The following is a 14129-nucleotide window of genomic DNA, read 5'->3' as shown; positions in this document are numbered from 1 at the left end:
TTTCTATTTTTTCAAAAAAAAAATTACGTGACTTTCAAAGACGGTTCCTCTAGGAACCGTCGTTATAAGTGTCCCTTTTAAAGACGGTTCCAAGTGGAACCGTCGTTATATGTACTGTTTAAAAAAAAATAAAAAATTTTATTTTTTAAAAAATCTCAAATAACCTGCATAAAGTTTTCAATTCCAGAAAATAAAAACATTTCAAATCATAATTTAAATATAAAAATTACATACAACAAATTATAACATAATACAAAAAAGTTTGGTAATATATGAAAAAATTTGTCATTGTAATGATTTATCTATACTAGAGTGTTATACATGGTTACAAAATACTTTGACCATGTTGTTCTCACATACTCCAATGCTTCTAAATTTAGCGGGTGTTGGTCGTTGAACAACTGTGACATTTGAAATATTTTGAATTAGTGCATGATTAATAAATCTCAAATTTTAAAGTGTTTATTGTATTGAGGTATTACCTTATCCCAACCTTTCATAATTTCAGCTTGCAAAATAGTCAACATCCACTGCATAACATAATAACCGCACTCATAATTTTGAGGTTGCCTGTTGGACTGCATGTGAAAATAAATGTATTAAATGAATGAGTGAAACACATTAAATTAAGTGAACAAATATACTTTAAATACCTTAAGGTACATCCAAGTGAGTTTTTGTGCGTTTGAAGTTCTCCTCCCACACAACATATTATATCCAGAGTAAGCACTAAAATAATAAGATTTCATGTTAGAATACATAACATTATATAATATATAAGTAATAATAAATGTTAAATGAAACTGTCGTACCTATCTATAATGTTTTTAAAATAGGCAGGAGGTTTTTTATGCAAGGAGCAAAACCATGCAGCGGTATGATCTTGAACAGATATGATCAATAGTTGCCAATGACGCCTGTATAACAAATCAGTTAATTAGTTTCTCTTATTTCAATAATTTATTAAAACTTATTTAATAAATAAGAACTTACTCATGGATGTACGGAGCAAAATAAATGTGTTTTCCACCATTCTTTAAGGCAGTGGTGATGTATGTTTGTGTTTCCGACTTCTTGTTTCCAATTGATTGAGTGATTTGAGGGTCTAAAAACCCATATATATTATGTTTCCCCTCATCAAAGCATAATCCAGAAAGATACCTAAATTTCAATAAGTTAGTACTAGTATATTTAATAAATCAAAAGTATAAAGAATTTAAAATTTGAACTTACATCATCCATAATTGCAGAACTGTTATGTTAATCTCTTGATCTCCGGATGCAAGGTCCAACAAATCAGACATGTGAACGTACAACGGTAGATTACTATGCCTTCCAAAAACATTGGCATCCCATGGAACCTCTAAGACGGTTGTATCTAAAGCTGTAGCAACTTCCACCAATGCCGCCAGAGGATCATCAATGGAGACTATTTTCTTCTTTCCCAGAGGCAAATTTGTCTTAGGTTCCTGCTACTCATCAAAACAAAAAATACTTAAATTAGTTAGAATGTAATATATCATAATTGTATTAGTATTAGTGCAAATATATACCATAGAGTCTATAGGTCTGACGAGATGTCTAGGCCAGGCAACGAAAGTATGTAATGCCTCTGCCACAATTGTCACCTCTGATGTCGGCACAGGAACTGCAAGATCACCATAAAGGACCTTCTCCACCGTGACCTTCATCAAATTAGAAGAAAGAGGCACATTGTGTAACATTGTGACCCCTTCATAACACTTACCCAAGGCAACGAATCGGGTTGAGGAATTACACTCAACATATAATTCGCATTGGCTAGTTGAGCCAAAGTCATCCCCTGATAGATCAACTGCCGAACAACTCCCTTTAGTGCTGACTTTCTTAATAGGAGGCGGAGGTGGTTCATCTTCTACCATAGTAGGTGGTTGCTGTGAGTGTCCTAAACCCTCCAACCGCTTTTTGAACTCCATTTCCATTCGCGCACTAAACTCCTCCATGAAGCTTTCTTTAAGCTCTTGAGTTACCTCAGCCTTTAACTGCTCACGTAGTTGTAGTAAATACTCTTGGCTAGGTTCATTGGACAATTGTTCCTTGCTGTGTGATGGAGGTCCAAAGTATGACCGAATCCCAACCCCATATCCAGCTACACGAACACGTCCAGGGTGTTCAGGTCGTCCGAGAGCAACATTAAGAATATCATTGCGACCACATGGTTTAAAAGTCCCCTGTGTTGATTGCTCATTAAGAGAATCCTAAAACAAATGAAAAGAAATTGACAAACTTCAACACATTGAATTTAAAATAACACATAGAATTTAAAATAACACATTGAAAAGAAATTGTCAAACTTACAATGCGTTCAATTGTTTCTTCTGTAGACTTAGAACTCCATGTCCCTAATGTGTTTATACGGGCACCCTTCCACATCTCATGTCGGAGTGGTGGGGATGGAGGTCTTAAAGAATCTACACTATTCATTTCCTCAATGGAAGTAGAACGTGCTTTAATCTTTTCTTCAAGCATCCTCTGCTCTAGCAACTTATAACCACCACGAGACAATAGGTGTGGGGTATCATTATGTGCCTGATTGGCTTTTGCTTTGTTTCGAACCTCCTATCATAACACTCAAAATTTAGTAATACGTTAATATAAACTATATTCAAATATAAAAGTGATACTAACCTGCCATTTTTCAGTTTGTCGAATATTGACAAACTGCTGCCAAGTTTCTTCATCAATGGATGCATATTTTGCACAAGGATTTTCTTCTTTCCTTTTCCCATATATATAATCTGTTGTCAATTTTGATTTAAACTGACGAAACTTGACACCCACATCTGAAAGAACCTTCGCTTTCAAGGTTTCCACATTCGGGATGTTGTAATGTGTCTACATTGTTTGAAAGAATTAGTTCATAAACAAAAACAAAGTATAAAAGAACTTTAGATTTAGCAAAGTAAAAACAGTTACATACCAGAATATCTTGCCAAATCATGTTTTTCTCGTGGTCAGTCACGTGATCCCAAGACTGAGTTAAGATAGAGATCCTTTCACGAGAAAGTACTCCGAGATAACTCCTATATTTCTTTGCATGTTGCCCAGTGGGCACACCAGTGTGGATATCAATAGACAAAGGTATTTTGTCATCTTTACTAATCTTCTTAAACATATTCTTCAATCTTGTAGGTCCTCTACCAGTTTTTGAATGGGAAACTTTATCATCTGCCATGTTCCTGTTATCAAAAAAATATAATAAGCATCAAGAATATGAAATATAATAAAAATGAAATATATTGTAAAACTAAACATGAATCACATGTACATACAAATATATATTCCTTCATCATGATCATTTCGAGTTGCATGTACAACATCAGCAACATCCTCGTACTCTTTATTGATGGTCGTTCTTGTAAGTGATTCAATCTCACAAATGTCATTGTTTGTATCTTCTGGGTCATTATGTTGTTTTTTTCCATGTAGCACAACAGACCAGTGGTCAGACGTAGGATCTTGGATATAGAAAACTTGGGAAGCTTGATGTGCCATTATAAATGGTTCGTCATGATAACCTATCTTTCGAAAGTCAACCAAAGTCATTCCTGATTCATCAACTTTGACACCAGTCTTATTGTCAACCCACTTGCATTTGAAAACAGGTACAGTAAACTTGGTATAATTAACTTCCCAAATCTCTACTATGACACCATAATAAGGCATTGATCCCACAACAGGATTTTGATCCTTTGCAGTTGAAAACTGCATAGACTCTGCCTCCAAGGTGACTCCGCTATTTTGCACTGTACTCCTATCATCTCGAGACTTTGTGTAAAACAAACAACCATTTACTTCATAGCCAGAACAACATAAAACATCAAATTTGAGACCGTTTGCAAGCCATGTTAATGTTTCAGATGCTGATGGATCATTCATTATTTGTTGCTTAAACCATGACATGAAAGTTTTGTTATGCTCAATTAACACCCATTTTTCTGATTGTCTTGGATTTTTATATTTGACAATGTCTTTGTGTGTATCTAAGTATGGTAACACCTCATCAGTGTTATTCAAGATATACAAGTGTGCTTGCAGAACCTCTTCTCTAGATTTGCTTATGACATGTACACCTCTTGAAGATTTACTTATGAATCTACGAGAGTGCCAAGCTTTTTCAGGAACTCCTATACATTTGGCTTTTGACATGTACTCGGAACAAAACTCAATAGATTCTTCTGAAATGTATCTTTCAATAATGGAAGCTTCTGGACGACATTGATTCTTCACATATCCCTTCAAAATCTTCATGTATCGTTCAACTGGATACATCCATCGCATATAAACTGGCCCACACAATCTGATTTCTCTTACAAGATGAACAACCAAGTGTACCATAATATCAAAAAAAGATGGAGGAAAAAACATCTCGAGTTGACACAAGATAACAATTATTTCTTCTTCAAGTTCATCCAACTTCTGAGAGTCAATCTCTTTACTACATATGGAATTGAAAAATGAACATAGTCGAGTGATTGTATGCCTAACATTTTTGGGCAAGATTCCACGAATAGCCACTGGTAATAATTGTTGCATCAGAACGTGACAATCATGTGACTTTAAGCCAATTAGTTTCAAATCATTCATAGATACAAGACTCTTCACATTTGAAGAGTAGCCTTGTGGTACCTTAACACCTTTAAGACATTCACAAAAACTTGTTTTCTCTTTCTTTGACAAAGTGTAACACGCTGCAGGCAAGTATGTACGTTTACCAACTTCTCTCGGTGCCAATTCCTCTCGTATATTCATTTCAATCAAATCCAGACGTGCATTCACACCATCCTTTGTTTTGCCTTTAATGTTCAGAAGTGTTCCTATTAGACTGTCACACACATTCTTCTCTACGTGCATTACATCTAGACAGTGTCTAACATCCAACTTACACCAATACGGAAGATCAAAAAAGATTGATCTCTTCTTCCATATTTCACTCACCGTTTGCTTCTTCTTCATTTTTCCAAAAGTCACATTAACATTTTTGATTTTTTCATAAATTTCAACACCACTTAAGGGAGTGGGAAAAATGTCATGTTCTTGGTATCCGTTAAAAGCTTTTTTCAATCGACGATACGGATGATATTTCTTTAGAAATCTACGATGCCCAAGATACACGGTTTTTCTTCCATGTTTCAACTGCTCATAAGATGTCTTGTCTTGACATATTGGACATGCTCTATGGCCTTTCACACTATAACCTGACAAGTTCCCATATGCAGGGAAGTCATTGATAGTACAAAACAACATCGCATGCAATCGGAAAGATTCATTTTTAAACGCGTCAAACACATCAACCCCTTCATTCCACAATAATTTCAAATCTTCAATCAATGGATTAAGATAAACATCTATGTCATTTCCAGGTTGTTTTGGACCAGAGATCATCATAGATAACATCATGTATTTGCGCTTCATACACAACGCAGGAGGTAAGTTGTAAATCACTAACAAAACGGGCCATGAACTATGATTACTACTTAAATTTCCAAAGGGATTCATTCCATCAGTTGCCAATCCAAGTCTTAAGTTTCTTGATTCTTTTCCAAATTCAGGAAATTCTTTATCAATATTCTTCCACTGCAAAGAATCAGCAGGATGACGAAGTAATCCATCACATTTTCTATTATCTGCATGCCACCTAAGGTTTTTAGCGTCATCTGCATTTGCAAACAAACGCTTAAGCCTTGGAATTATCGGAAGATACCAAACAACCTTAGCAGGAGGACCTTCCTTTGTCAATTCATCAATTTCATCATTCTGACCAACCTTAACCTTATAGCGTGACAAACCACACCTGGGACATCTTCTTAAATCTTCATACTCATTTCTGTATAAAATACAATCGTTAGGACATGAATGTATTTTTCTATACTCCATACCCATTGGACAAAGTATTTTTTTCGCCTCATAATTTCGATTGGGCAAGGTATTTCCTTCTGGAAGCATGTCCTTAAGCAATTGAAGCAATTCTGTAAAACTTTTGTCGGTCCATCCATTCATTGCCTTCAAATTCATCAACCTTAACACTGCTGATAATCGTGTGAAGTTAGTTGAACCAGGATACAAAGGAGTCTCTGCATCATTAGACATATTTTCAAAAACTACATTAGCAAATGATTCTGCTCCCACGTCACGAATCATGTCTTCTAATCTATCATCCATTGAGAAATGAACTTCCTCCGAACCTCCGTGCACACTTGGCAAGTCTAACAATTCACCATGCCACGTCCATGTCGTATAACTTTTCAAAAATCCATCACACAAAAGATGTTCTCTAATTTCAGAAACAGTCAATATCCTTCCATTTAAACAATTGATACAAGGGCACCTTATCCTTACTCCATTATTATAACTAACGGCATTATGTTCTGCGAATTGTATGAACTCTTCCACCCCTTTTTCGTAAGTATCACTTATTCGTGATGTATTAATCCAACTCCGATCCATAGAACTGTTAAACTAAGAACCAATACTTTCAATATGTAATCATGAAAAAATAAAACAAAAATGCCGAAGGTCGGACACCTCCGGACTCAGAACCAATGCGTTCAATATGTCAAAACAATATATAATCATTGAAAATTAAATCAAAACTGCCGAAGGTCGGACACCTCTGGACTCAGAATAAATTCGTTCAATATATGCAATCAATATCTAATCATGAAAAACTAAATTCAGATTGCCGAAGGTCGGACACCCTCGGACTCAGACTTAGTACATTCAATATATAAAATCAATATCTAAATCAGAACAAACACTCTCAAAATATAATAAATCAAAATTTAATACATAATTAAATAATAAATAAACATATACTAACCTCAAAATATAAACACTGGTCGCAGGGGTAGAGCAAGATGGCGCTGGTGTGGAGCGGGGCGGCGCTGGTTGCAGGGTTGTGGCAGCGTGAGGCCACGCTGGTCACAGGGGGCCGCGGGTGAGCTCTAGTCGCGGCAAAGCAAGGCGCGTGCGAGGCTAGGCGGCGCGGGTGAGTGCTAATCGCGGCAGGGCACGCGCGAGGCTAGGGCGCACGCGAGTCTAGGGCGCACGCGAGTCTAGGGCGGCGCGGGGAGCTGGGGCGGCGCGGGGAGCTGGGGCGGCGCGGGGAGCTGGGCCGGCACCGAGCGCACAGGGGCGCGCGAGTAGTAGGGGCGCGCGAGTAGCAGGGGCGGCGCGGTGGTTGTCGGTGTGAGCGCGAGGTCTAGGGTGGAGAGCTAGGTCGCGCGGTGGAGCGGCGACACTGGCGGTGGCGTGAAGGTACTGGGTGCGGGTGAGAATGAGAGAAAGAGGGAAACTGGAATGTGAAAATGAAGAGAGGGAAGGCGCGCTGGTAAGGGAAAAATTAAAAAAACAACTCACTTTTAACGACGGTTCAGTAGGGAACCGTCGTTAAAACCTCCTCATCCACATTTAACGACGGTTCAAGCTATAACCGTCGTTAAAAAGCCAAACAAAATTCAATATATTTACGAAACTGCCACCGCCTCGCTTATTACGATGGTTCTTTTCTAACCGTCTTTAAAGGGAGTCATTAATGAAGTTTTTTGTACTAGTGATTTTTTTTCCTTTAAAATTGAAAATTTTGGTTTTAGTCTCTAAATTTTATTTAATTTTCATCCTTCAAAAAATTTAGTCATTGTTAGTCCCTAATATTTCTTTTAAGAGAATGAATAGTATTTATCTTACATGTTTTAAGAGTTCTTTTTATGTGATGTATATGAACATTATAATACTACAGTAGAATAAGTCACTTGAAATTATCATTTAGTATTTTCTTTGAACGCATTAGTAATTAATAAAGATCATATAATACCAACAATCGAAAGCGATATTTTTCAATTTTTAAAGAAACAAAAACAAAGGCAAAGTTTGTAATGACTAAAATTAAAATTTACTTATTCTTTTAGATAAAAATATATTTAAATCAGAATGAAACCACGTGCCTCTACAAGGAAAAAAAAAACCCAAATGGTAACACCTGAAAGGAGTTATATGTCTCTTTCGTAGATACATAAAAGGAAAAAAAGTTGATTATTTTGTATGTTCTCTCACTGTGTAAATCTGATGAAAAAAAGAGTCAAAACATCCATTTTTCTTGAAGGATTTACATTCATAAAACATACTTAATTATCTTTAAACAATGTTTTAATTAAACCTTAAATCCTAAACAGATAAAATTTATTGTTCTCCTAATATAACAACATATTAGTGAAGCAAAATCTAAGAATATTGGTAAATTATATGCATAAAAAATAAAACTGAAATTCAATAAACCACTAATATTGTGAAGATTGAGAGAGCAAAAAAATCAAAGGTGAATTTTTTTCATATAGTTTGTCATTCATTTTTCGTCATCCACTCTTAATTAAGCTAAAAAAAATCTTATCAACTTAGGGAAAGATGATGATGAACATGATGAAAGAAGACGTTCAAAGAAAAAGGCATAAATAAATAAAAAATATTTTTTTAATAGTGTTGTTGAAAGAAGAAGACACGAATAGAAGAATGGTTTCGTTTTTCTATGTAGCTAACACAGCAAATTGAATTGAAATTGTTTTTATTTACTAATTTTGAATACATATTTTAGGATTAATTTCTTTTGTTTAATTTATAAAAAAGACAAGTCTTTTCTTATTTTCAAACTCTCGTTAGTTTAATTATACACTTTTATTTTCACTTTAATCTATACTTTTTATGCTGGTTTTGTTTAGTTTTAACTTTTAACTTCATTCATTCTTTCTTAAAATAAGGTTAATTTAAGAAATTATAATCATAATTCGTTAATACTTGATAAGGAGTGTAACAAAATTTTTAATAGAGTTAATAAATATTACAAGAAAATTATGAAATAGAAATCAATTTTAGAAAAAAAAAATAGTTGAAATAGTGACTAAATTAAAAATTATTTTAGAAACTAACAAAAAAAATTGGTTTCTAAATTAGTTTGTATTATTGTTAATTGATTTTTAAATTGATGTCTTAGTTACCAAGGTTTTAACTACCAATTATTTAGATTCTAAATTCTAAATTTGATAGCAAAAACTTTGGTTGTTAATTAGATACTAATTTAAAAACCATTTAACAATTATAAAAACTAATTTAGAAATTAAAAACTTTTTTAATATTTAAAATAGTTTTTAATTTAATTATTATAGTAACTAATTATTTTTTTTTCTAAAATTAGTTTTTATTTTATGATTTTTTAGTAAAATAATATTTATTTTTAAGATAGGATAAAAGGAATTGAAATTATTAAGTTGCTAGTGAGAAAACAGACAAAATAAAAAAAGTACTGATAAATTTATGATTATAAAAATAAAAGTACATGTATATTTTAAATTGCAGGCTTATTTTAGTTTTTTTATTGAGGCACCGTCATCACCAAATTCAGAAATTTTCCAACTCAACAGAAAATAGAAACTTTTATAGATTGGCACTGTTTTCTTCTAAAAGCAGTGGTAAGAATGAAGAATGATTGGTGGATTTGTAGCAATTTTCAAAAAAGCTAAAAGCAACCATAAATAATAGTGAGTGAGTTTAGGATCTCTTTAATAAGTGAGTGGACCTTTGAACATTAATTAGTACGTGCCCCATGCATAAATAAAATTCAAATAAAAAAATATAATAAGATGAGAGAACCATGTGAAGAAAAAAAAAATATAAACTTAAGATCACTGATTAAATTTAAAAATGAATGGAAAAATAATAAGAAATGAAGAAGTGAGTGAGAAATTTCACCTGAACATAGAAACATGAAAAAATGTATGGCGAAGATATTTTTGGGATATTTTATTGAGAGAATCAATAGTTTTGACGTGTATAGTTAAAGATGGATTGAATAAGTTGTGATAAGTGCTTTTGCAGAAGCACGTGGAGTTTGAACCCACGTCCAATAAGTAAGGTACAAGAGCACGTGGGTTCTGATATTTCAAGATTTGTCAGGCTTATCTGTTTCTGATGCCATAATAATAATAATAATATCTTAAATTTGAAATTATTGTTTAGCATTTGAGGACGTTATATAATATTAATTTTTGGAAATAAATAATTGGATTTGAGAATATTATTTTATAACGTGATTGTTCTATGAGTATAGAATTGAAAAAATGAAGAAGGAATGCGGCGAGGTAAGTCCTTTATGGAGACCGCAAAATATTCAACGCGTTTTCTGTTGTCAAGATTGTTATTCTCCGAAGGAATCACGTTGGCACGTGGATTTTGCGGTGCTGTGAAGCCACTCCAAGTAGAGTTAACTGTATGTTTGATTCACATATTAAGTGAATATAGATAAAGAAACGAGTATATAAAGAGAAATTACCTTAAATATATTATCTTATATTAAATTTTTTTATAAATTTAATTATGATTCATTAATATTACATTATTTTTAAAAAATGTAAAGAAAATAAAATTATTTGGATTAAGTATATAAAGTGGATTTATAAAAAAAATTCATTCTAAAATGTAGTTTGTGAATGATATGATAGATTAAAAAAAATTTAAATGTTAAAAATATGAATTTATAAATTTATTTTTATCTGAATAATTAAAAATGAAACAAGATATAATTTTGTGTAGATTTTAGTTAATTTTTCTATTCAAATAAAAAAGTTGTAATATTCATAATCATTAAAAGTTAGAAAACAGTTTTAATATATTAAAACAAAATTAATTCATAATATATATAGATATAAAAAATAATATTATTTATATTTATATTTTTATTAAATAATAATATTCTTATATAAATTTATTTTTTATTAATTATTAATTATTTATATTAATCCTATTATTAAATATTTAATAATATAAATTTATTTAATATTTAATATTATTTTATTTATATTATATTATATATTTGGACATTTTTTATACTGATATAGAATAGCTATAAAAATGTAATAAAAGAAATCCATCCATCTTAATGTAATGTATGAGGAATGTTTTCATCCATTCACTTGCTTTTCTCTCATTGCAAATCAACATTACGTTAGATTGTTTTTAGAAAAAAAAATGTGAGGAAGGGAGAGAGTGAGTCTGACAAGATTTGAGAGGAAAATGTGAAAAAAAATAAATTTGTTTGGATTGGGTAGTTAGAGTGGATTCGTGAGAAAATTTTATTAAAATTTATGAGTGATGTGATATTTGTGAGAGTATTATTGTGAGAAAACTTTATTGAAATTTATGAGTGATGTGATATTTGTGACAGTATTATTGTGAGAAAACTTTATCAGCAATTAAATGAAAATAATATTATTATATTTATAATAATAATTATTATATAATTTCTTTATTATAAATAAGTATTTTTGTGTTAAAATGTTATCTTATTATTAATTTAATTAATTAATTATTATTTTATTTTATTAAAAAAAATTGTTAGTTAAATTTATATAATAATTACTTGTAAAAAAAGTAAAATTAGAAAAATCTCAGTGATAAACTGACTTTTCCTGACTTTCTTGTTGTTTTGGGAGAGATGATCTTTACCGTTCACAAGTATATTCTACCTTCTCTTTGTTAGAATATATGGTCTTAAACAAGAGGAGACGTGAATTGTTTATGAAATATTTCCGCAAACTTTAAAGGTATAATGAAGTTCAAAGCAAAATCACAGATATAGAAATCCATAAAGCAATCAATTAAAACTGTTTAAGTTGATTAATAGAAAATCAACCGGTTGTTTTTTCGATTCAACCGATTGTTTATATCAGCAAAATTGAAAACAACTTAAAATCAGAATTTAAATGAGTTCAAAGTAAGAGAAAAGCACACAAGCAATTTATACTGGTTCACTCTTATCCCAAGAGCTACATCCAGTCCCCAGAAACCACTGGGTATCTACTATGCAATCAAAATCTAGATTACAAACACACCACCAAAGAAGTGACCTTGAACACCTCAAGACACACACTTTCTTTGGCACACAAACACCACAAAAATCAGAACACCCTCTGATTCTGCACTTACATACCAGTATTTATAAACACAATAAATTCAAAAAGGATTACACCTGATGAAGATCAAATCAAAAGATTACAACAATCCTATTCCACTTCTTTGAGAAAACCCAAAAGCTTGAATGCAAATCTTGAAAACTCAAATTTGTTTTCACACTTTCACAAATGTCTCAAAATGTTATCAAACTTTAAGAGAGTATAACAACCTCTTTTAAATACTCCAAAAGTTGTTAAAAACATTTAAAGCAAAAGCCTATTCAGTTAGCAAACATAACATAAATTCTGTTATGGATTTTCAACAAACAATCGGTTGAATTCTTGAAACAACTGATTGAATTGGTTTGACAGCAAAGTCAACCAAGTCAAACAGCTTCAAACCCTTTTCAAAAAAACTCTAAGTGATAAACAACCGATTGATTTTTGTCTTTCCACTTCTTCATAAAACAATATTTTTCAAAAAGGTTTTGATTCCAAACTGTTTTAGATTCAAACAAGAGTGGATTACACATCATTCTACCCAAAACCCACCCACCCACACAACAACTCCAGCTTTCCATCAAACACCATGGATTTGGAGTCATCAAAGCTTCAAGATCATCCTTGTTCAACAATCTCCCCCTATTTGAGGAAGACAAATCCTTGGTTGCTTGTGTTGATCTGTTTGAATCTGAACCAGTACCTGCAAAACAGAAACTATACAAACACAGAGCATATATAGTAGCAGGTTATCAAGGCACACTCACTAGTTTTCTGCATAATCAAAACAGTAGAAAAACCAGTCTAAAAAGTGCCAAAAACAATGAGTGTAGCAACAACAATGTAGCAAAATAAAAACTTCAAATCAGAGTTTGTAGTAGCAACATACACAACACATAAACCAACACCTTCTACCCTTATTTTTCTTCACAAATAGAATGAAGAAAGGGATAAAAACAGATTTAAGAAAGAGTTTGTGAATTAAGAATACCTAACTCATTTTTTAAAAAGAAAAATTTGTCCTTTGGCAAAGGTTTTTTGAATATATTAGCAAGCTGCAATCTTGTCTCAATGAATTTCATCTCACAATCTCCATTGTTCACATGATCCCTTATTTAGTGATGACGGATCTCAATGTGCTTTGTTCTTGAGTGCTCAATCTGATTTTTTGTGAGATTTATAGCACTTGTGTTGTCAAAAAGCAAAGGCACCTTGTTAATCTTTATGCCAAAATCTTCTATTTTTTGTTTGAGCCAAAGAATTTGTGCACAAAAACTTCCAAGAACAATGTATTCAGCCTCTACAGTGGAAAGAGCCACACAAGCTTGTTTCTTGCTATGCCAAGAAATAAGACTTGATCCAAGAAGATGACAAGTGCCACTTGTGCTTTTCCGGTCCAGCTTACACCTTGCAAAATCAGAATCAGAATATCCAATTAAGTGTATAGGAGAGTGAGAAGGATACCACAGACCAACATTGGTTGTCCCATTGAGATATGTGAGAATTCGTTTTGTAGCCTTGAGATGAGATTTTTTGGATTTGCTTGGAATCTTGTAGAAAGACACACGGTAAACATGATATCCAATCTACTTGCTGTGAGATAGAGTAAGGAACCAATCAACTCTCCATATTTGGTTTGATCTACCTCTTTTCCAGCCACATCAGCATCCATATAACAACTTGATGGCATAGGTGTGCTAACTTCTTTGCAACTTTCCATTTCAAACTTCTTGAGAATTTCTTTGCAATACTTTGATTGACTTAGGAAAATTCCATCTTTGGATTGCTTGACCTGCAGCCCAAGAAAGAATGAAAGCTCCACCATCATTGACATTTCAATCTCACCTTGCATGGCAACCACAAACTCTTCACATAAATTATCTTTGGTAGTACCAAAAATGATGTCATCAACATAGATTTGGACCAAGATAATTTCAGAATTTGACTTCTTGATAAAGAGAGTCTTGTCAATCATCCCTCTCTCATAGCCATTGGATAAAAGAAAGTTCTTAAGCCTTTCATACCACTGCCTTGGAGCTTGCTTAAGCCCATACAAAGCCTTTTTCAACTTGTATACATGGTTAGGATGTTGATGATCTTCAAAGTCCGGTGGTTGTTCAACATAGACTTCCTCATTGATGATTCCATTGAGGA

At 32.7% G+C, this 14129-nt stretch overlaps 1 protein-coding gene across 1 annotated transcript; it reads right to left on the bottom strand.

Moving 5' to 3' along the window:
* Positions 1-1206: 1206 nt before the first annotated feature.
* LOC137805525 (uncharacterized) lies at positions 1207-6486 on the bottom strand. Its single transcript, XM_090300122.1, has 5 exons — positions 3319-6486; positions 2821-2874; positions 2338-2598; positions 1554-2219; positions 1207-1469 (listed from the first exon to the last, which is right to left on the bottom strand). Exons 1-5 carry the CDS (start codon positions 6484-6486, stop codon positions 1230-1232), a joined length of 4389 nt encoding a protein of 1462 aa, XP_090156248.1. The 3' UTR covers positions 1207-1229.
* Positions 6487-14129: the final 7643 nt, after the last annotated feature.

This window comes from Phaseolus vulgaris, chromosome 3 (genome assembly GCF_051622355.1).
Source record: "Phaseolus vulgaris cultivar YP4 chromosome 3, ASM5162235v1, whole genome shotgun sequence".
Taxonomy (NCBI): Eukaryota; Viridiplantae; Streptophyta; class Magnoliopsida; order Fabales; family Fabaceae; genus Phaseolus; species Phaseolus vulgaris.
Note: the sequence above shows the minus strand (reverse complement) of the source record. Positions and strands in the feature narration are given on the sequence as shown.